Source organism: Festucalex cinctus, chromosome 1 (genome assembly GCF_051991245.1).
Source record: "Festucalex cinctus isolate MCC-2025b chromosome 1, RoL_Fcin_1.0, whole genome shotgun sequence".
Taxonomy (NCBI): domain Eukaryota; kingdom Metazoa; phylum Chordata; class Actinopteri; order Syngnathiformes; family Syngnathidae; genus Festucalex; species Festucalex cinctus.
The window spans coordinates 37,638,564-37,661,405 of NC_135411.1; the positions used below are offsets into that span (position 1 = coordinate 37,638,564).

Consider the following 22,842-nt stretch of genomic DNA (forward strand, 5'->3'; position numbering starts at 1 on the left):
AAGTCTTCTACAGTAGAAAGTGTGTGTGGAAATTGTGAAAAAAGATAAAGCAGTTCATTGTGTGAATGAGGAGAACGGCATTGGGAAAAAAAAAAAATAGGCACACATCATTCTGCGCGAGCCATTTGATGAGTCACCATCGCTCACGGCACGTTTCTTAGTTGTATCTGTGAATAAATTTCATTTTGCCATCAAAAGCGCTTTCTTAATCTTGGTTTTGTTGTTTTACAGTTTAAGGTGTCCCAAAAGCAAAAATATGAACATCAAAGTCACTGTTCTGCTTGATATGTTCCTGCATAACATGTTTGTCTTGCTTGTCTTTTCTGCCGTTTATTCAAAACCTGCCGTTTTGAACTGGCATCTTGCTCAGGGTGGAGGGAATTATGAATAGTTCGAAATATGAGCCAGTATTATTATTATTATTTTTTTTAGCAAAATAATACCATTTGTGAGTGGGTGTGAAGAAAGGTATACTGTATTTCTGCCTGTAACCATCAGCGGCGCCTGCGTGGCGTACGTACAAAGCAGACCACTACCAACAAAACACAAACCAAGACGTCCTGTTCCGAGGGCGGAAAGGAAACGTGTTCACTGGTCATAACAGAGATTTGGAGCAAATGACTAATATGGTCATCGGAGGACTTGTACATCCCCGAATGCTCTGAGCAGCACACCTAACAGAGCGAATGACTGAGCAAACCAGCAGGCTGGCACTTTTCTGTGGTGTGTTTCTTCAGCCTGTAAGGCACGCTGTGACCCAGATAGCATAAAGGATTTCACGCATTTGGGATCCCTCTAAATTAAAGACGCTCACTTCTCTTTCTTCTCTTTTTCTTCTTCTCTCATGCTCTCTTCTCCATCATGGGCAGAACAGAGAAGGGGGATGCGTGAGTGGAGGATTGAAATGATGTGGATGGAGAAGAGAACACATCTCCTCCCATCCTCCATCCCCTCTTCTTACTAAATCATCAAAAGGAGTTAAAATGCCAACAGACATAATGAGGTTGTGGAGTCTACCACTCCCCCACCCCCATTTCTTCATTTCCATGCAGCTTCTCTCCTCTGTTATCTTTTTGTGACTCGTCTTCATGCTTTGCCACCGACAATGCAAAGTTAAAACATTTCACAATAATCAAACAATAATCAGGTCGTAAGGAAAATTTAGTCGATAAAATTGCCTTTTATGTATTTGTACAACCTTTCATAGCGGTTTCGCTCGCAGTGTTTACAATCTTGCTGATGCTGACACATTTGGAATTGTATTCTACAATATGGAGTGTGTGATTTTTTTATTTTATTTTTTTACTTGTTTATTCACATTGTATATTCTCTGGTTATTTCCATGCTATTAAAAACATAATTTACTTGTTTAAAGCCACTTTTCTACACAATTTTATATTTATTTTATTAATGAAAGTGATTGTGTGAATAAACTATTGGTAGATTCAGATTCCTTTGAGCGACCGGGTCAATTTTGAGTAAGATAAGTCTGAATACTCTCTGAATCCGAATCTGGGTTAATAGAGACCTGGACTTGTAAGTCCTGATTCATTATGGAGATTTGAATCCTTAATTCAGGTGATTCAGGAACCGACCATCTTGAGAATAAAATTGCATCCATCCATTTTCTGTACAGCTTATTCACTTTAGGGTCACAGGTGTGCTGGAGCCTATCCCAGCTGGCTTCTGACAAGAGGTTTTATTTTCTGTAATATTATCTGATGATTATTTTAATGATCTTCACATTCAAACTGATTTGAACATACAGTAGCCATCAGATTGTTATTTTATCTTCATAGGAATATGACTATTTTCTTTCTGGAAATAATCATGTCATGTTTCTTTTTTTGTTTTGTTTTTTGTTTTGCGTGTAACACAAAAAGGAGGTTCTTAATGGCAAATAAAAGAGATGTGGAATACATGGATTCTTGACCGACATACTTCAATCAAGTAACCTCACAAAGGGCAAATTATTGAATTATGTGTCTTGTACTTGTATCCACCTGTTAAGGCACTCAATGCGCTTCACACTGACTTCCCATTGACCTATTGATTGCACAGCATCAGGAGCAATCGGGGGGTTCAAGTATCTTGCTCATGGTCACAAGAATCAGGGATCAAACTCATAACCTCTGGATTGGGACATGACCACTCTACCACTCGGCTATACTGATCATCTTAATGATGTACAGTATTCCGGCCCTACAAACTCTGTTCACACTTCAGCTCTCGGTGACCAAGTATTTTAGCTAAGATGAAAAAGGTAAGTTTAACATATCTTATCCTGTGAGAAAATAAGACCTGTCGAGAACAGGGAACATGACTCCACTGCGTATCAGTATGAAGTCACAAGCACAGGAAAGTAATTACGGGAGTACAGGACCTCAGTATAAAATGAAATATTGAATAGAGTCGTCATTGTTAGCCTGCTGTTGATTTTCACTTTTGACTCAGCAGTGCAAGAGTAACCTTTTCTAAAATGGATAAATTGAGGAAAAATCCATCTTGCCATGGCATTCTTGCATCATTGGGAAATTGTATGTATCAAAATTAGAGATCATTCCTGTTTGCGTCCATAACAATCTGGTTGGTCGTTTCCTCTTTGGCCTGGAAGACGATGTCCACAATTTCCCAAAAACAATTTGAAATGTGTTGTCGGACCACAGAACACTTTTTTACTATGGATCAGTCCATCTTGGATGAACTCGAGCCCAGAGAAGCTGCCAGCATTTCTGGGTGTTTGATAAATTGCTTTTGCTTTACATAGTAGGCTACAGTTTTAAGTTGCACCTAAGGTGTCAAACTATATTTACTGACATTGGTTTTCTGAAGTGTTTCTGAGCCTACATGGTGATATCCAACATTGATGTTGTTGTTTTTTTTTTTTTTGATGCAGTGCTGCCAGGGGATTGAAGGTCACGGGCATTCAATGTTTGATTTCGGCCTTGCCGCTTACATGCAGTGATTTCTCCACATTCTTTGAACCTTTTGATGTTATTATGGATGGTAGATGATGAAATCTCCAAATTCCTTGTAATTATACGTTGAGGAACATTGTCCTTAAAATGTTCAATTTTCTCACGCACTTGTTCACAAAGAGGTGAACCTCGCCCCATCTTTGCTTGTGAATGATTTTTTTATGCCCGATCATGGCAATCACCTGTTCCCAATTTGCCTGTACACCTGTGGGATGTTCCAAACAGGCATTTGATGAGCACTCCTCAACTTTCTTTTGCCACCTGTCCCAGTTTTGTTGGAACATGCTGCAGCCATAAAATTTTAAGTTAATGATTATTTGCTAAAACCAACAATGTTTATCAGTTTGAACATGAACTAGCTTGTCTTACAATTAAGTATTGATTGATCATGATTTGCAAGCTGAATCTAGCTTATAACTGGAAAACATATATTTTAATTTCAAAAGCTCCCATAATTCAAAGTGGCGCAAGTGTGATGTTGTGTGGGCGTTCACCAGTGATTCAAATGTTGGATTACAGAAAAACTAGTTACCAAACCCTGCACATCGTGTGACAATTCAGTCGGATTCAGTTGCGTCACTCTCGGTGTGTGGCGGGCCTTAAGCAGCCATTAACATGACAAATGAAAGAAAATTGGCATTCAAGCGGCGGATGGCTTCCCGAAGTGGCATGTACATTGACCGAACCCCACAGAATGATCATTTCACGTCGCCACAAGTTTTCATGGGTTATCGACTGTCTGCAACATGTTTTATCATATTAAATCAAATCACAAGTGAATAGCATTGGAACAGCATGTTTAGGGCCAATTAAAAGGACAGGTTACACCACATGGTTTCTCAACAAAAATGTTCCGGTACTAAGCAAAATCCAGCTTGCTGTCTCCAAGCAAAAATGTGATGCGTTAAGGAGAGTCTTTCTCCCGCCAAAATGGATGCACACAAGTTGAAGTTCATATGCTCAATGAATGGGGCTCTCATTGCCAACCGGCCTCTGTGGTTTCATCCTGGGGAAATTTGCCAAGGGTTAAGGTTAGAACATCATGAAATCTGGTGACATGTTTGAAAACTGCCTCGTTATCATCGGGAAAACACATGGGTCATTCCTCTCTTTGTATTCTCCACTGATGGAGAAATATAACATGAGCAGTCAGAGCAATTAGATTGTTTGTGGTTCAATACAATAAAAATTGTCAACTGTAAAGCGCTTTGTGACTGCTAAGGCTGTTTGAAAGCGCTATATAAATAAAGATGACTTGACTTGACTTGACTTGACTAGAGCTGTAAAGATGTTCCTAAAAAGTGTCATGACTCGAGTCATGTAGGAGGAAATGTTTGGGTCTTGTCTCATGTCTGGGGTCACGCTTGGGGTTGAGTTTGGGTTCATGACCTGTTAATCTAGTTTCAACTAGTTTTAGGCTGTGTGATGTTATATGATGTTTGGAGCTCTCTGTAAGAACTATGTTATGTTACTATGTTACTATGTTACTGAAGAATCTTTTATGCTATATGATGTTTGTTGATGTCAGGAACTATCTGTAATTACTGGGTTAACAGCCAATCAGAGAATTCCACGTCAGTACTGGTACTCACATGTCTAGCCACAAGCAATGACATTGATTGACTGTCTATATATGGGTCTGAGAAATGTCGCCGGATTATTGCTCGCTATTCTCTGTGCTTCTCCGTAGCCCAAGGGGGCTTGGCGTGTCGTGATTCTCGATGCATTCTCGTTGTATTTGGTTTAGTCAAGTTATGTGAATAAATAGTTAAAACCTTATTTGTGTCTGCGCTTTGGGATCCAACACTTCAGCACACAACAAAAAGATTGCCAGAGGTCACATTATTTGTTCCATGAATTGGTCATGTCTCGACATTAATTTGCCTGTAATTCTCCAGTTTTGTCAAGTTCAGCTGTCGGTTGCTGGTTTTAGCCTTGATGTTTAACTTGACATGATGTCATTCTTTTCAATAAGTCTCTTATTTGGTCTTTTCATTTATTTACATAAGAGAAAAAAAAAGTGTTATAATGCTGAGCATGTCAGGACTGGGCCACATAATTGTTTTAACTCAACGGTAGTCAAACTTGCATGTAAATAGGTTTTTGTAACCATGTCATTTTTACTCACTTGAATCAAAATGGATTCATAGCATTTTGGAAATGAGTTTCTTCCTTGTTTGTTTGATAGGAGCTGTCCATTCAGCACCACGATAACAAACTACATTACGTCAGTGACGCAGCTGCAAATGCTCTTTCCATTTGCATACGTTAATAATGCCAAGATTCACTGCCATTCATGTAGAATATTTCTGGAATCTTTCATTTGATCTGTACTGCTGTAACAATAAAGATGAATACTGTACATTTGTTGTTCTGCCATGCCAAATACGAAAGCTGCAACATTGTGGTCTGTTTCGTTGTCTACCTGGCCTTTTAAGCAGTGTGTGCAAATGTATTTTCGAACAAAGAAGAGTGAAGTTAGTTGCCTTTGGCCTACTTCTGTATTCTCTCTCTTCTAATCCCCTTTCTTCATCCTTTCCCCGTCGCTCGTATTCCCCCTCTCTCTCTCTTTCCATCTTACACTCCAGTCAACCGTGCAGTGCTAGCGTGTCGTTACATGAACACACCAATCGTCTGTGTATGACTGTTGTGGAGTAGAGAGAGAAATGAGCAAGTGCAATGAAAGGTGAACGCGAGTGTGTGTCAGTGAGTAATATATGATGTGATGTATGGAATTAGCTATATAAATCCACTTGAAAGATAAGCATTTCCAATGAAATATTTAAAACTGTAACATGTCATTTCATATTATGGCTCAAAAGTCTGCTTCTTACTCCAGCACATCTGAAATGTTTACCCTTTAGAATTAAGTTAAAATAAAATAAAATAAAATAAAATAAATAAATACATAAATGAATAAATAAATAAATAAATAAATCATAGATGCTGAGCTTCACATGGTTTCACATATTATTATAACAAAAATAATTAAAAAAAAATAATATAAATTTTTTTTTAAAAAAAAGAAAGAAAACTCCACTCCACCAGCACAAGCTGAGCTCTCAGGTCTACTAACCAGAATCTTCTAAGTGTCTCTTGGACATGTCTTAAAAGATTGCGCTTTCCAGTTGGCAGCACCTAATCTTTGGAATAGTTTGTCTGAGGTATCTGGACGTTGCAGACCCTTAAAAAGCGGCTAAGACCCATCCCATCATTCACATTTTTCTGTTTCCGCTTGAGTGGTTATAAATTAATCTTCATTTAAAAAGCACATTTCTGAATGAAACTTTTACACAATGTGTGCAATGTGTTTCATTATATGACAAGAACTTTTGGCGCCATTCATCCAGCACATCGTACAAGTTGGACATATTTTTAAAGGTTATTTTAAGGATGAACTATTCAGATGGGCAGCATGATGCACATTATGACAAGACTGTCCAATGGTGCACAATAGCTGAATTTTAAAACAAATAACTGTGGTTGCCGATGTATTTCAAATTATGATTCTATTTGTAGTATGGCTTCAAGATTTTTGAAAAATAATCTAATCGCAATTTAATATTCAATTTTTTTTTCAAAGTTCTTGTCTCACGTATTTACAACAAACACAAACAATATTTAAATCAGATTATTAGGGCTGTAACGATAAGATCGATATCGTGATATTAAAACTGCCACAATATCGTCGTTGTCATGTTCACAATATTTAAAAGCAGCACATCTGTTAAAAAAAAAAGAGTCAGGTTGTTTTCCATTTGTGCAGATCTAGCACCCTCTGGTGGCTAGCTTTTTAGTGCAATTTCATTTTCATTAGGGATGTTTTGGCCCCTCTATGTTTAAAATCTACACTATTTGTCAGATGAAGGTGAACGTAATATGCCTGTGCAGCAAGTCAATATGTGGAGGAACTCAATATGTGCATGCATCAACAAGATACATAATAATAATAAAACAATCATAATAATAACATAACATTGCTGTAATGTACAAAAGCACAATATTGTGCTTAATTTTTTTAGTATGAGCTCATTTTTTTTTTACAATATTGTGACCTTTTTTAAATGACGCCAACCTCCCCACGATATTGTGATAACTATCGTATTGTGAGCTTCATATCGTGATAATATCGTATCATGACGTTCGTTACATCCCTGTTTATTATACATAAATATTCTGGTTCTATAGGTTATGCTTGTGCTAAAATAAAGCCAAGTGAACTGTGAATGAATATGAAAGAAAGTTTACTTATCAACTTCAATTTGAATTGTTAACTTACTTTGACATGCAATCTTTTAAGCGTTCGCTATGACAACCAGGAGTGTGTTCCCAATGGCAGGATCGGGAGAAGTCCCGTATGGCCGGTTTAGTTTACGGCCGAATTGGTCACGCATCAGCTGTGTACACACCACAAGGTGCAGTGGGAAATGACTGTCCGGTCCGGCTGCAATATGCCAGGGCAGTAGTGTCGCAGCACTGCTCACCTGCAATGAACACTTTTTGAGTGAATGACCGCCGACAAATACTGTCAGCACCCCCGACACACCCTCAACCCCACCCCGTCAAACGGAAATTCTTCAAGACATATCCATTGCAAAATATTTCCTGGACTGAATTTTGGACCCGGGTACATCACTGATAATAACAATAACAACACAAGTCAAAAATCACATTACAACAATAATACAAATAAATCTGTGTCTTTGTTACTTTTCATGATATGTGGACTGCACCTTCTTTCAGAACAACTTAACGGCCTAACTATTATTTGAAAACAGCGCTCAAAGGGGGCTTTACCTGGGGTTCATTGGGCTTGCGAGGGGGGGGGGGACTCTCTACTAAGCCAGTGGGTGGCAGAGTGACTACATCAGTTGTACGGAAGTGACGTCAGTAATCTGCGCTCTTCCAAGAGGACAACAGTTAAATTGTGTTTAGCCAAGTGTTTAACCTGAAGATGGCGCCATAGATGGCTTTTGCCCCAACATTCAAGCTTTCAACAAACATTACTAAAATGTCAAAATAACAACCAGGACAAGAAGACGGCATTAGTAGACACCCACTTTGCACTTTGGAATTCCTGAAATTATTTCGACACAAAAAGCAATAAAAAAAAATAAATTGTAGATATATATAGCAAATTGACAGATGAAATTAAACTTTTTGCCCAAAATTGCAGCCTTTGCAATTAGAAAATTCTTCATTCTATATTGTCCAGCCCTGATTAGTAGTGGACTAATGTGACATCTGAAAGAAAAAAATCCTTACAATACAGTCATACAAACTAAGTCAACCGACTAAATGCATATACTGTGTACATATTAGGGGTGTCACGATTCGCCAACTCCACGATTCGATTAAAATTTCGATTTTGGGGTCACGATTCGATTTTTTTTTTCGATTTTTTTTTTTTTTTTTTTTTTTTCCGCTCCCCCACTTTATAACACAGAGGCATATGCTTCTGTAGGCTAAGGCTAGTCTATGATCATTGGTTCTATTCATTGTACAGTAAATCTTATTTCAAAAGATCGGCTACATATAGGTGATGCAATTTCCATATTATTTTTGTGTAAATTTATGTAATATATGATAATTGACATTAGGCAGGAATGATCAAATTCAAAGAATTTATTTACAATATAAAGTTAACCGTCTTGTTCTTACTGAAGTGTAAAATAAAAAATAAAAAAACAAAAACAAAAAGTCACAGTGGGTGCCTGCCATCTATTGACTGTTTTTGGTTACAACAGTGTGCTGTGCGTTCCTCTTAAAATAATGTGCAATGTGCAACAACAACAAAAAATATATTGTATCCAAAGTCATGGAACAAATACAGCCTGAACAAACTATATCCCAACATTTACAGTTGCTGGGCATACTGTAGCGTGGTTCAAGTACACTAATTAAATGTTTGAATCCAGCGTTTTCCAAGGCTGCAGGTCTGCTGCTATAAATAGACCTATGGATCTGGCGTTTCGCGCGAGCTGAAGTGTGTGGAAGTTTCACTGTAAATGAGGATGAAATAGTTGGTTGGACCGTTGTTTTCCCACTTCTAGTTGAATTTGATAAATCTAAATCTTTGTGATGCCTGCGTAAATGTCCCGTCATGTTTGTCGTGTTTCCCGTTGTTACGGCTGGCGGCTCGGGCCCGCCGCCGGCTCCGCTCCCCTAGTATGTATGTGTGTGTTTGTGTCGGCTGGTGCCCGTATAATGGTACTTCAGTTTGAATGCGCCAGCGCGACACTCTGATTGGAGGACTGTGCCAGCGCGACACTCCGATTGGACGACTGTGCCAGCGCGACACTCCGATTGGACGACTGTGCCAGCGCGACGCTATTGTGTATCCGTGTATTATACCCCTATTGGTTATTGTTGTTTCTCCTCCGTTCTGTCAGTTCTGTCAAATGCGGTTATTATTTGTTCACCTTCCACTTTCACTCCCTTGTCAAACCCCTGCCTGAAATTTCAATTAAAACTACTCAGATGTTAAAGTCGACCCGTGTTTATCTACTCTATATTTTCTGTTATTGTGTTACTTCCCTTCCCCTTGACGAGCCGGGCGTAACACCGTGGCCGAGTACAGTACGCGCACATAGCATATCTTGCAACTGTGGTCTTTTTATCGACAACGTGAACGTTGTCGACATAACTCACCGGGAACGCAAAATGTTTCCAAACTGGTGACGAGAGAAGCGGGAGCGGCTTGAAGCACCATTGCTGTGTCTGTCCGCGCTTGCCATCATGACTGCAGGAGAAGTCAGCTAACAAGTGCCGTTAGCTAGTAGCTGAATGGCTGCGTCTCATTTGCTTTCCTGGGAGGTGGCGGTGGCGGCGGTGGCGGCGGGCGCGGGGGGGGGGGCATCGAATCGTGTGTCCTCTCTTCTATTTCGATGCTCGAAATCGTGACGTAATTTCGATCGATTTCGATAAAAAATCGAAATCGTGACACCCTTAGTACATATATATATATATATATATATATATATATATATATATATATATATATATAAACATTAAAAAAAAACAAAAAAACAGTTGCTCAACCAATGAGCTCATGTGCCATCAATCAATACATGCTGAAGCAAAGCGTTAGATACGCCTACAAGATATAAAATAATTATTGAAAGAGAAATTAAATATCCATTTGCTCGTCTATTCTGTTTTAATGGTGAAATATCTCATGATACATACTACAATTTCAGCAGGTATATTTTGGAAACCAATATAGTCCTGAAAAAAGTAGCGGGCATTTTTCAGTTCAGTTGAGATTGCTAATAAAAAGCTTTAAATAATTTACTGGTGGAAACAATCATGCATTGCAAATACAGCTGAATACCATTCTAGTTGTTTTCATCAGAAACAACCAGAAGACAGAAAAGTGTTTGCCATTAATGTACGATGGCTCTGATCCCGGAACAATGTGACTGTATGGAGACTGTATAATGTGTGCTTTTCAAACCATGTGGCATGTAGGGCAATATGATCACAACCCGAGCCCCACTTTATATCAAACCTTGTAGGTACCACTGCTCCTTCTATTACCTCTACTTCAAAATCTAATCACACACACACACACACACACACCGTCAGCTCAACGGGCCAAAGCAGACTGCAATACACGTACTTTTTTACCTCAACCTTTCTCTGGTTTCAAAGTGTGTGTCGGTAAGGCAGGGGGGATTGCTATAAATAATATTATGGCGAGCATCCCCTGGGCCTGCTCCATATGCAAATACTTTACTAGACACATGCAATTCAAGATTCAACGCGAGCTATATTTTCTGAAGCTGCACACATACCGATCATCGTAAACAAAAATCAATAAATCTGCTTTCATATCTCCATGTTTTGTGATGTTTTGTGAGTTCAAGCAATTTCATCTTCCTGTGTGCAGAAGATAGCCCTGCTGCTGCAAATTGTTCCTTATACATTTAACGCTCCACTGCAATTCCGGCCTGGCGTCTTATATGACAGAAGAGGCGTTGCATAGTGTCATTCTTTAATCTGGTGCCAACAAATGTAAATTAGAGCAAGCGTTTTTTTAAGGCTTGTCAAGAAACAAGCAGGCGACATCAACCAATCAGTTAATTAGAATGAATGTAAACTGTACCAGCCACTGTAAATGTTTTTTGTTTTTAATTGTTATTTGGACATAGATGTTGTCTTTAGGAGTTACCCATCAGGACAATGTGAATCATTTTTCTTTTGTGGTGCAATTTGTATTTCGCAATAACTTGAATAACGTTGCTATGTGGTATATGGGTTTCAAATGTGCTGGACGTTTTAGGCCAAATACGCTTCTATTTTGAAATCTTGAACTGAACACAATATCAAACCTTTTGATCAGCGGTGCGTGCAAAAACCTCTCCGTGGACGAATGAAAATTCATAACATATTTTCTTGTGATGTTATAAATAGAACATGCTTGCTGTAAAAATAGAAACAAAAGAATGACACTGGCAGGTCTTATTAGAAGCGGGATGAATTCTGTTCAAAGCAACAGCAATACAAAGGCACTGTTAAATCCTTTCAGCCTGACGAGGTTGAGATGGACAGACACCAACTCCAGCAAGTAGCAGCAAAAGACAGTTGTGCACAAATGCTTCCCTTTGCTAGGGAGGCACTGCAAACTGTTGTTGCCATTAGAAGCGTCATGTTCATACCCTCTCCCTCCCACATACCCTCTCCCTCCCACAGCCCCTTGAATCAGTTGGTGCTGGTGTCTGTGGTTCTCACTTTTCTTTATCTATCCTTCCCTCCTTCCTCTCTTTAGTTTTTCCTCTGGTCACTTGAGATCTTAATTTATTAGAAGTATGAGGTTTCTGGGGTTGGCATAAGACTCCGGTTTTGTAACCACGCAGGAGGGGTCTTGTTGGTGCTGGACTTCACTTTGATGGATTGGATGTACTGGCTTCTATTGATCTCACTCTGCCTTATCGATCCTTCCCTCCTTCCTCTCTTTAGTTTTTCCTCTGGGCTCTTGAGATCTCGCTAAATTTGCTGGAATTTAGAGGCTTCCGGGGTTGGCGTAAGACTTTGATTTTGTAATCATGGGGAAGGCAGGAAGTGTTTGGTCGGTGCTGGATGTCACTTTGATTTACCTTTCTTTTCTCTTTATTTCTTTTTTTTCTGACCTTTTCTCTGGTCTCCTGACCATTTAAATCTCACGACTCTGGCAAGATTCTGAAGTACCTGGTTAAGGCGAAGGGTAATGGGATATTTATAAGGTTTTAGGTGAATGAATGAGTATAAATTTATACGTATTTGCACGCACGCACGCAAACGCACGCAAACGCACACACGCAAACGCACGCACGCACGCAAACGCACGCACGCAAACGCACGCACACATACACACACACAAAAAAAAAAAAAAAAAAAAAAAAAAAAAAAAAAAAGGAAAAGAGCAATGATGACAAGACGTTGAATCGGTAAGACTACCGAATGAACAATTCTGAGCTCTTCAAAAAAAAAAAAAAAAAAAAAAAAAAAAAAAAAAAAAAAAAAAAAAAAAAAAAAAAAAAAAAGAAGCGTCATGTTCTAACAGCCCGCGACCCTTGTGAGGAAGAAGCGGTCAAGAAAATGGATGGATGGATGGATGGATGGATGGATGGATGGATGGATGGATGGATGGAAGGAAGGAAGGAAGGTTGGATGGATGGATGGATGGATGGATGGATGGATGGATGGATGGATGGATGGATGGATGGATGGATGGAAGGATGGATGGATGGATGGATGGATGGATGGATGGATGGATGGAAGGAAGGATGGATGGATGGATGGATGGATGGATGGATGGATGGATGGAAGGAAGGAAGGAAGGAAGGAAGGAAGGATGGATGGATGGATGGATGGATGGATGGATGGATGGATGGATGGATGGAAGGAAGGATGGATGGAAGGAAGGATGGATGGATGGATGGATGGATGGATGGATGGAAGGATGGATGGAAGGAAGGATGGATGGATGGATGGATGGATGGATGGATGGATGGATGGATGGATGGATGGATGGAAGGAAGGAAGGATGGATGGATGGATGGATGGATGGATGGATGGATGGATGGATGGATGGAAGGATGGATGGATGGATGGATGGATGGATGGATGTTCTAACAGGGGTTACCAACCATTCTGAAATGGAGAGCTACTTATTTGATATGGATGAAAGTGAAGGGCTAACAGATTGATTATACACACTTCAGAAATAACAAATTTGCTTTTATTACTTTTAATTAATTGATGAATTATATAATTGAACTACTTTCATATTTTATAAATTAATAATTAATAATAATTTATGTGAAGACACCGATCATGTGAATGAATTCTCACAATAATTAAGAAACAGATAAATATTGTCATGCAACACTTTTATTTCTGTAAATTTCTGCCAGTGTTTTCAAATGATCACAACATTCCTAGAAAATATTGCACTAACGCTGGTCATCTTTTTTTAGAACAGGCCCGCGGGCTGCTAATGTGGTCCTTGCAGGCACCACATTGGTGACCCCTGCATTAGAATGTATATATATGTATATATCTTGGTTGGGTTTATTGAACATATAATCACATCAAAGTATAAAATAAAAGTTGAAGTTAAAAAAGGAGAAAAAGAAAAGAAAACAATCGCCAATAGTATCAGAATTTACGTTCAAAAGGAGTAGGAAGAAATACAAAACTACTAGAAGTACAAAAACAGAGACTAGTGAAGAATGTGTTCTGTACAGTATTTGTGTTATTGACGCTATTGACGGCGTTGACTATGTGCATTATAAGTCTGCTTTCCCAAATGCTCCAAGCTACTAGTACAGTATTTCACATTGTCAGGTAGATTAAAACATACAGGAATAATTCATGTTATATGCATGTAAAACATAAAAACTATTTCACAGTCATCGTCTTGTGTAATTTGAGCCCATTGACCAAGTTTACCGTACACACTAAATACCTCATCCAAATTGTGTCACTGTTTTATGAGTTGTTTGAAGTCCCCACAACATGATTGTGTCAAATACTCAATAGTTTAATAATGGATTAGGTCCAATCAAAGTCATTATCAGTAACATAAACTAACAAAATAACAAAAACTAAAGTTGAACACATTTCCATTAAATTTGACATAAAAAAAAGACTGAATTTAATTTAAAAAAAATAAATCAATAACTGAAACTACATTTTACATTTATAAGCTGACTTAACTATACTAGCAAAAATGTCTTTTGTTTTCGTCTTTACCAATTTCATACAAAAGCTTTTGGGGTTTACTTAGCATAAGCGGTTAGGATAATATACGAATGGATGGGTATTTTGTTATTATTGTGCAGCTGCACATAATAAATACGGATGAACAGTTGTTTGGTAATTGTGGTTTGCTTTACTTTACTGGCAAATGGACTGAACTTATATAGCTTTCTACACCATATAGTACAATAATTAGTGATTTTTTTTTTATTTTTATCTTGTAATAACGCTATAACCCTACAAAGCCACACAAAGGCCCTGTTATATTCCTTTATATGGTGCTACCACGCCTGTATATGAGTCTTCAAAGATCCATATTGCATATAGAGGAAAAGCACAGCTGCACTCACAGATATGCATACCGTGTATTCACAAAAATATGCACACACGTAACACCTTGGCATAACATGCCAACACATTAGCACAAATTGAAATACTTTGCAAAACATTGCAATGTGTCAACAAATGCTTTCACTCAGGCACATACTCACATCCTGCAACATGGGATGAATGTGTTGTGATAAAAGAATGGGACTAATGGCATGAAGTTGCTTAATTGTGAGATTGCAGAAGCCATTTTCTCTCTTTGCCACGTAGCTTTTTTTTTTCATCTCAGGGTGCCGCTAAAATATTCCTCTACTTCAGGACTCTGCTCGGTCACACATTTTCTCGTTTCCACTTTCTGCTTTCCAAATGCGCAGGCAAATTCCCACAATGCCAGTGTGGTGGGAAACTGGGTCAGAAAACTCATTGCATGAGCACCGATTCATTTTGGCAACACAACGACAAGAAGCAGTTATGCGCAAAGAAAGGAGTAAACAAATATTGTGTTAATGGCAGTATTTTAGCTGCTATAATCATGTTTGCATATGATGTGAGAATATGGCATCTTGGGAAATCTGGCAGTATTCACAACATTTTGAGCTAACTATTGTGTTAATGTGTCTGCAAGTGAAGCATTCTATTTTTTTTTTCTTCCATGACTTGACAGGTAGGCTGGAAGGTCACCATCCATTCCAAGCAATGGCCGGACTACAATGTCACACCATGCCACTCATCGGGCTCGGTTTTTGCATATCTGTCTGAAGCGCAAATGCTAGCGGATTTTTGCACAAGCCCAAGGTGCATATTTGCCAGTTTGGCAAATTAAAGTCCACTCCCACATCGGAACGGACCACCCCCTCTCGTTCATCTGCAAAATGACCAACGGAATGAGTCTAACATGCCTCCGGCACAGACTTATGCCACGTCCTTATACAGTATGTCAAAGCCAAAAGCTAAGCAGCATTACAATTTAAGAAACAATATTTTGTGCAAAACATCGCTTACTGCACCATCACATGCTCAGATGTGCTACACTTGGCAAGTGTATTTCGGCAATTTGGTGATGTGGTGCTGCCTCAACAAATGACAATGCAATCAATTCTGTTACTATATTTTAAAAAATGCATTCACTTCTTTTTTCCACTTAGAACTAAAAAATTAGGGACTTCAAGTACTTGTCATGGTCACAAAAGCTATTTTCAGCCAAGCAGCCCAGGAGCATTAATTGGTATCGTCTATATTTCATAATATCATAATATAAACTGTAAGGTTAATAAATAATTAAAAATGTACTTATTGTTCAGTTTGTTTGTTTTTGTAAAGCAATATATTTGAAAAAAAAAAACTTCTTTTTTTTTTAAATTATGCATATTAGTATATTGTGAATTACAAATACTGTTGTTTATTCCTAATGCTGTTAATTTAGAACAACTGTGGAATAATATAAAGTGGGGTCTTTACTGTATGAGTTTGAATTGGTAAACATACAATATGTTCATGTAAAAATAGCTTCTAAGCAGAAAATGAGGTAACAACAGGAAGCAAAACAAAACAAAAAGCTTCCAATAAGCTCACAATATTTTTACACTAAAACCAGCATCCACATTATAATGTTAAATTTTTGACGACATGCATCACACCAAACTCAGTTTAGAAAATGACTTTTAGCTGGTTTGAGTGTTTTTGTGAGTCTTCACTTCTTTTCAAAACAAAGTGAATGTCAAGTGGGATGTTTTTATTGTTTTGTTTTTTTAGGTCCACATATAACAACATGTGGAAAACATGTTCAAAACAAAAGTCAAACGCAATAATAAGTGGACTCACCAGGTGGCCACCGGACAACAATATTTTCACCAATGAGGAGAAACAGCTGTGCTTTCTCAAATGTGCTGTCTGAGCCGCTATGCCTCATCAAATTATTTTGACTAATAGATTGCATGGTATGATTGGCCTCGCTTAAGACTTCTAGTAGAGAGGGTCTGTCTGAATTTAATTCTGTCCAGAGGAAGAACATTATATATATCATTATCACTCTCCATGTTAAACTTTGTTGTTGTTGTTGCAAAATTGCCTCATAATGTGACAGCTTCATATAACCATTCGTGTATAGACCCACCTCACAAAGAAATTATTATTTTTCAGTTATTGTTCTAGCAGGCAAACAAACAGATGGGCAATCAAATGTGAATAAAGTGAGCATTCCAACGTGTATGTACTGCCGTCATTTTAATTCACTGATGTGGTTCACTTTCAGGCCTCAAAACCACAACAATTAAAACACAACATTCAACCATTTCATGATGTAAAACTTCCACCCTGTCACCTCCCTACGCAGATCTTTTAAATGAATCCAATTCCCATTTGAATCACAGTAATGATTCCATGACTTGAACATTATTATATGCTTTATGGTGCTTGCCTGTTATGCAGTATTAAAATGAAAAAGACACACACACACACACACACACACAAACACACAAACACACCTCTTGGCTCTAGTCAGCATGAATAGTTAAATCTTTTGGGATTGGATTATGACCACGTAACAAAGAGTGATGGATGTTAAACCACATAGCGCCATCTACTGGGACTCATTATAGCATCCAATTGATTTGTGGCTCAAGTCATGTTGAGGCCTTCCAGGAGCACAGGCAGTGCGAAAGAAATGACATCCTCAGTTACGAGCATGTTTACAATCCACACCGTCTCCATTTAAATGATGTGAAATGACTTGTAGGCATTTAATTACAAATGCACATATAGACTTGAATAAAGAAATAAACACACACACATAAAATAAACACAACACTTATGACAGCATGACATTTCTAAATGTAAAATTTTATTGTAAAGAAATCAAGCAGAATTTGGCAGAGCAGTTTGTGGCTGATGAGATGTAAATAATGATGCATATTCAAACCAAAAAATAAGATACAGCTTTGTTGAAATGAAATAAAAAATAATATAAAACGATGAAATGAAAAAAATAATCAATAAAAACTGATAAAAAATGGACAAACAACAAATGCAAACTAAATTAATGAACTGATAAAAAAAAGAGCTTCTATAGTTTAAAATATTTATTTCATTAACACACAATGTGTACGCAGTACACCCTGATAATACATTTTTACAGCCGTTAATATTTCTCCAATCAAATCAACACACTTCTAATCAAAAGCAACTACTAATGATTCCAAATCATATTATTTAAGTGCATGTTTCCAAAATATTTTGGGCACTGGAGAACATTAAGTAACAAACTGGTTCTCTCCAACAGCAACCAGACCATTTTTCATAATTCCACCTTTCATGCGTCTCATCATACCATCCTGAACTGAGTAGATTAAACTTCATTATTTGAGAAAATTAAAAAACTGAAAATCAAAATATATCCAAAATGAAATGTTTACATATAAGGAAACCTATGATTTTTTTTTTTCTTGCTACTACAACAGAATCAAAGATAGAGAATGGAGGACTTTACTTTGTCTCGAACAGTCACGGAATAAAGTATATACAAAGCTAAGCATCACTCATTATTCCACTTCTGTTTCTTTTGCCAAGTGAAACTCATTCACACAGTTCATCTGTTCCATTCTACTTCTCATGTCCAATAGCGGCCGAGAGCAGCATGCATACAATACACACACTCACCTGCTGTAAATACATAAAGGTGAGGGCGGCGCAGGACAACTGAGGGCAGGCATCCACGTTGGGTAACGCCACACATGTTCCTCCGGGATGCTGCATGTTCCCTCCTCAAGATGAACACAACACAACCCCCTCAAACCCCAACAAAACCTTGATCTCAACAGCAAGAGCGAGGGAGTGAAAAGAATGAGCAACGGAACAAGAGAAAAAGAAATGCTACGACTTCTAGAGAGTCAACTGGAAGACGGAGCTTCAAGGGAAGCAGCAGCCAGTCCCAGACGGTGGAGTACCAAGTGTGTTCTGCTTACGAGAAGGCGGGACGAGTGACAGAGAGAGAGAGAGAGAGAGACGGTACTGCAGTGTGTGTGACTGTGGGAGTGCGTGAGCAAGTGCGTGTTTGCAAGCCAGCAGTCAATGTGACTGCGATTGCTGGAGCGTGAGGGAAGTAGAAAATTGTGTGTGCGTGGCGTGTATATGAATGCACTGTGTGTGTCAGAGAGTTCAGCTGTGTGCATTTGTTGCTAAAAAAAAAAAAATGCTGATTTTTCTCTCATTCTCTTGATGAATTGAAGTTCTTTGACATGTTACTGGAGGCGATCAAGGATGCTGACTGCAGCCCGAATACAAGCCGCACTTTCTCCCTCCCACACTCGTTTGCCGGCTAAACTTTTTTTTAAGCTTTCAGTCTGCAAAATGCAGTTGTAAATTTAAGGATGAAGAAAAATAAATCTCTATCCGTATTTGATGTTTCTCGTGCAATTGTTATCAGATGCTCAGTATAAACAAAGACAATTGTGTTGTGTGAGAAAATGACTTGCAGAACAATAAAGGAATCTAAAGCGAATGCAATTCTAAACAATTTTCAACATTGTTTGGTATCAAGCATTATAATAATTGGTGTCAAGCATTATAATAAACTGTCATGATGCGCCACAATGGATTAGGGATGTCCCGTTACTATTTTTTGGACCCGAGTCCGAGTCACCTGATTTTGAAGATCTGCCGATACCAAGTCCTGATCCGATACCCCAGCAAAGTATTAAGAAGAAAGAAAGTGCTTCCATTTTATTTTTTTAATTAGAAAAAAAAAAGTCAGAATAAGGTACACAAAATAATGTTGCAACTACATTTAAATTTCCTGTCTGACATAAATAAACGTCTATCCATCCATCCATCTATACATTTTCTTAACCGCTTGCTCCTCACAAGGGTCACAGAGGGTGCTGGAGCCTATCCCAGCTGGCTTCGGGCAGTAGGCAGGGTACACCCTGAACTGGTTGCCAGCCAATCACAGGGCACACAGAGAGGAACAACCATCCACACACACAGCACACCTAAGGACAATTTGAAGTGTTCAATTAACCTGCCATGCATGTCTTTGGAATGTGGGAGGAGACCGGAGTACCCGGAGAAGACCCACACGGGCACGGGGAGAACATGCAAACTCCACACCGGAAGGCCTGGACTCGAACCCGAGTCCTCAGAACTGGGAGGCGGACGTGCTAACCAGTCTCCCCCAGCCGCCCTCATTCAATATCATTCCACATCATTCAATGCATACGTTTTCAACACTATCTTTCAAGATCATTCTGTCATTCAATATCAGTCCAAATTAATTCAATACATTTGACATAATTACAGTTCTTTCAGCAGCATTCCACCTCATTCAGTTTGATTCCACACCTTCCTTATTTTTTTTCAATCAGCATTTCAGCATTCACATGCGATTTCTCCAGAAATTGCTTCATCTAGTTTATATAACGAAAGCCTCCTTTCTCATGTTCAGTCAAATTTCAATATTTTTTTTTACATACTTTCATTTCTTTTCTACATCCTACAAACTTCTGCCATGCGTTATACTTTAGGACAACATAAGCAGTGACCACAACTGAAATTTAAATCCTATTCAGTACTTGGCATACTTTTACATATTAGCTTGACATGAGGTTGACAGATCAGTATGTAGCTGAACTCACATACTCATCATAACATGTTTGTGAACATATTTTAATATGTTGTGAATCATTCATCCATTTTCTGTAGCGCTTATCCAGTTCTGGTTTCCAGGGAGGCAGACTACATTGTGCATCTTTTTATTTTCTATTTTTTTTTTTAATTTTATTTTATTATTTGCTGTATTGAGATTTGTTTGAAATCAGGGAATCAAAGGACACTAGAATGCTTCTTCCATTGGTTTCAAAGCTTAATGGTGAAATGCAAGCGCATTGCATGTCTAAGAGTAACCATTAGAGAGATGTAAAGGCAAATGCGGGTATATTATGAGATGAAGCAGAACACTGCAAGTGCATAACTGCATCCGAATAGCTGCCTTTCATCTATTCGTTCAACTGATGACAAGCTCTTGTTTTTTTCCCCCTGTGCTTCTCCTCTTCCACCTCCACCCTTTGGGCACATCTTTATTTTGCACCCACACAGACACATAAACCATTAACCAAGCCTGTAAAGTCATTGGCAGCTTTCTTATCCACACAAACACATTTTGCTTTTGTCAATAGTGTCCTATTACATTACACAAGACGTATATCCTTAAGTTAAAAAACAACAACAACCTGAAAACATATTCCATATACTGCGTTGTGACTACAAACATTTTCGCATAAAACCGATATAAAAAAATACAATAAAATACAGCCATGCCACTAGCAGATAGTCTATCAAAGCATTACCCAATAGTGCATTTCCTAACCCTGCAAAACCAAACTACTATGTAAAACTCAAAAAAAGTTTTACTGTAGAAACCAACAAGTGCAATAGATTTATAAGCGCATTTTAGTGCAGCTACCATAATCGCTGCTGAAACCAAACATGAGCTCATATATTTTTGTCATCACAAATGTCATTCCTCAAGCATGTTTGTACACGTTATTTGTTGTTAATTCACTATTAATAAGGCTTTGATTGCTCTTAAAAGTAAGCATAAATACGATAATAGGGTTGATCTCAAATAATGTCATGTTTTCCTCATTAATATACATGATTCGGACAAAATAACCGAGTAGGACACGCATACAGATCATTTTGGAAGAGAAGGACGTCTCAGGCAATTTTTTTTTTTGAAATTTCAAAATGGTTCAATTGACAAACGCACTTTGGAACAGCTTAAATGGTGGTTGACAGGCAGAGACCTCAAAGTAGGTGGAAAGAAAGCAGTTTTCGCAGAAAGGTAGGATTTATTGTATGATCTTTGCTGGAACTCCGGTGCGGTCCAGATGAGTGCTAATATCGTGTTGGTCGCTAATTTTCATGAAAACATAACACATGGATGTCACGATTTTCATTTGAAGATTTTAAGCCTACCTTTGGGCTGTTACCTCTTTCTAGTTACTGTAGTTAAAGTGGCATGGTGACACAGTGACCGCTCACGTCACTGATCAACTAGCATGTTGTTGTAGGCATAGGGTTCATAGCGCTTGTACTTTATATTAATTTTCACATCGAAGCAGCAGTGGCTTCTGTAGGTAAACTCAAGGTCTTTTGAGGGGGGGGGGCGCTCCGACTGTCCTCTCCAAGAGTGATCGTATATTATGCATCCCGTGTGTTGGAAGGAGAGTCTTCGCATGTATTCGCTTTAAAGGAGAAGTTCAACAACTCAGAAGCTAGAAGAAAAAAGTAACAGAGTGCCGGGCCGAGATTCAAGCTGTAGACAAAGAGATTTATTTGACACAGACATACAAACAAGACATATATTCTGGCCAGAAGGGATCAGAAATCCGTCGGACAACGGGATGCACTGGTTTATATAGCCTGACTAGAATCCACCCCCAAACTTTTTCCTTGGGCGTAACATCTTAAGGTAGCTAACGGTATTGGACCACTACAAAATTTGTCCCCTCCTACACATTTGGCTAATTATTCATATGAATGTCTTTGGCCACTAGAGTGCACTGCAAGATAAGAGTTTAACTTGGTGCAGTACTATTTTGTGACCATTGGGGGCACTGTTACTCCACGTAAACTTAGGCTTGCAACCTTTGGCCTAATTTAAAGCTGACCTCTGTATGAACTTCATGGTTACGCAAGCTCATGTGTACCTTCCTGCTCATAAATCTTGCGGACAAGACATTTTTATGGCCTGCACCTGGCCTTGGCTCACTCACTCACGTGGAGCACGTGTAGCTCACGTGTTCGGAAAACCTCTATCTCACAGAATGCCTTCAAAGCCAGCCAGAGCACACGTGATCGGAAAACCCCTACATATGTTTGCTGGGTCAGAAGAAAAGAAAATGTGTCAGAGCAGGTTTGGGTCAAACCAGGTGGCCTTTTACAGTGATGGGGCATGAATCTACATAGATAACTAAAATTATATACGTCACTCTGATTGAGGGATGGGGAGTGTCCTCCTGCGCCGCACCTGTTTCCCATCCTCAATCAAGCCTTCATAAGGACTGTGACTGCCGACACTCCTCGTCGGAGTATTGACCTTGCTACCTTATGCCTTATGCGTTATTCTGACCTCGTGTGAATTTGTTATACCTATAGCCTCATCACTTGTTTCCAGTTAGTTTCGTGAGTCCTTTTGATTCATAGTTTTCTGTTATTTCCTCAGCTTTTGCTAGAGTGTTTGTTATCTTCGCATTGAGCCCTTTTTGCTCCGTAGTTTTATGTTTCCTCAACTTGACGC

The 22,842-nt window shown here is 38.7% G+C and overlaps 1 protein-coding gene across 8 annotated transcripts in view; it reads right to left on the reverse strand.

Moving 5' to 3' along the window:
• The window catches only part of rbfox1 (RNA binding fox-1 homolog 1), a 372,128-nt gene that overhangs the window by 112,617 nt on the left and 236,669 nt on the right, over nt 1-22,842 (reverse strand). For 2 of the 8 annotated variants that reach the window (XR_013285334.1, XM_077534163.1), the window contains exon 1: nt 18,204-18,593. The exons of 1 other annotated variant lie outside the window; for it this stretch is intronic. Coding sequence is in view for 5 of the 7 variants with exons in the window: in XM_077534163.1 (XP_077390289.1) it covers nt 18,204-18,299 (96 nt within the window). In the remaining 2 variants the exon portion in view is untranslated. Of the gene's footprint in view, nt 1-18,203; nt 18,594-22,842 lie in introns of those variants that run through there. 5 more of the 8 variants (XR_013285332.1, XM_077534155.1, XM_077534146.1 and 2 more) reach the window with 5 other exon arrangements.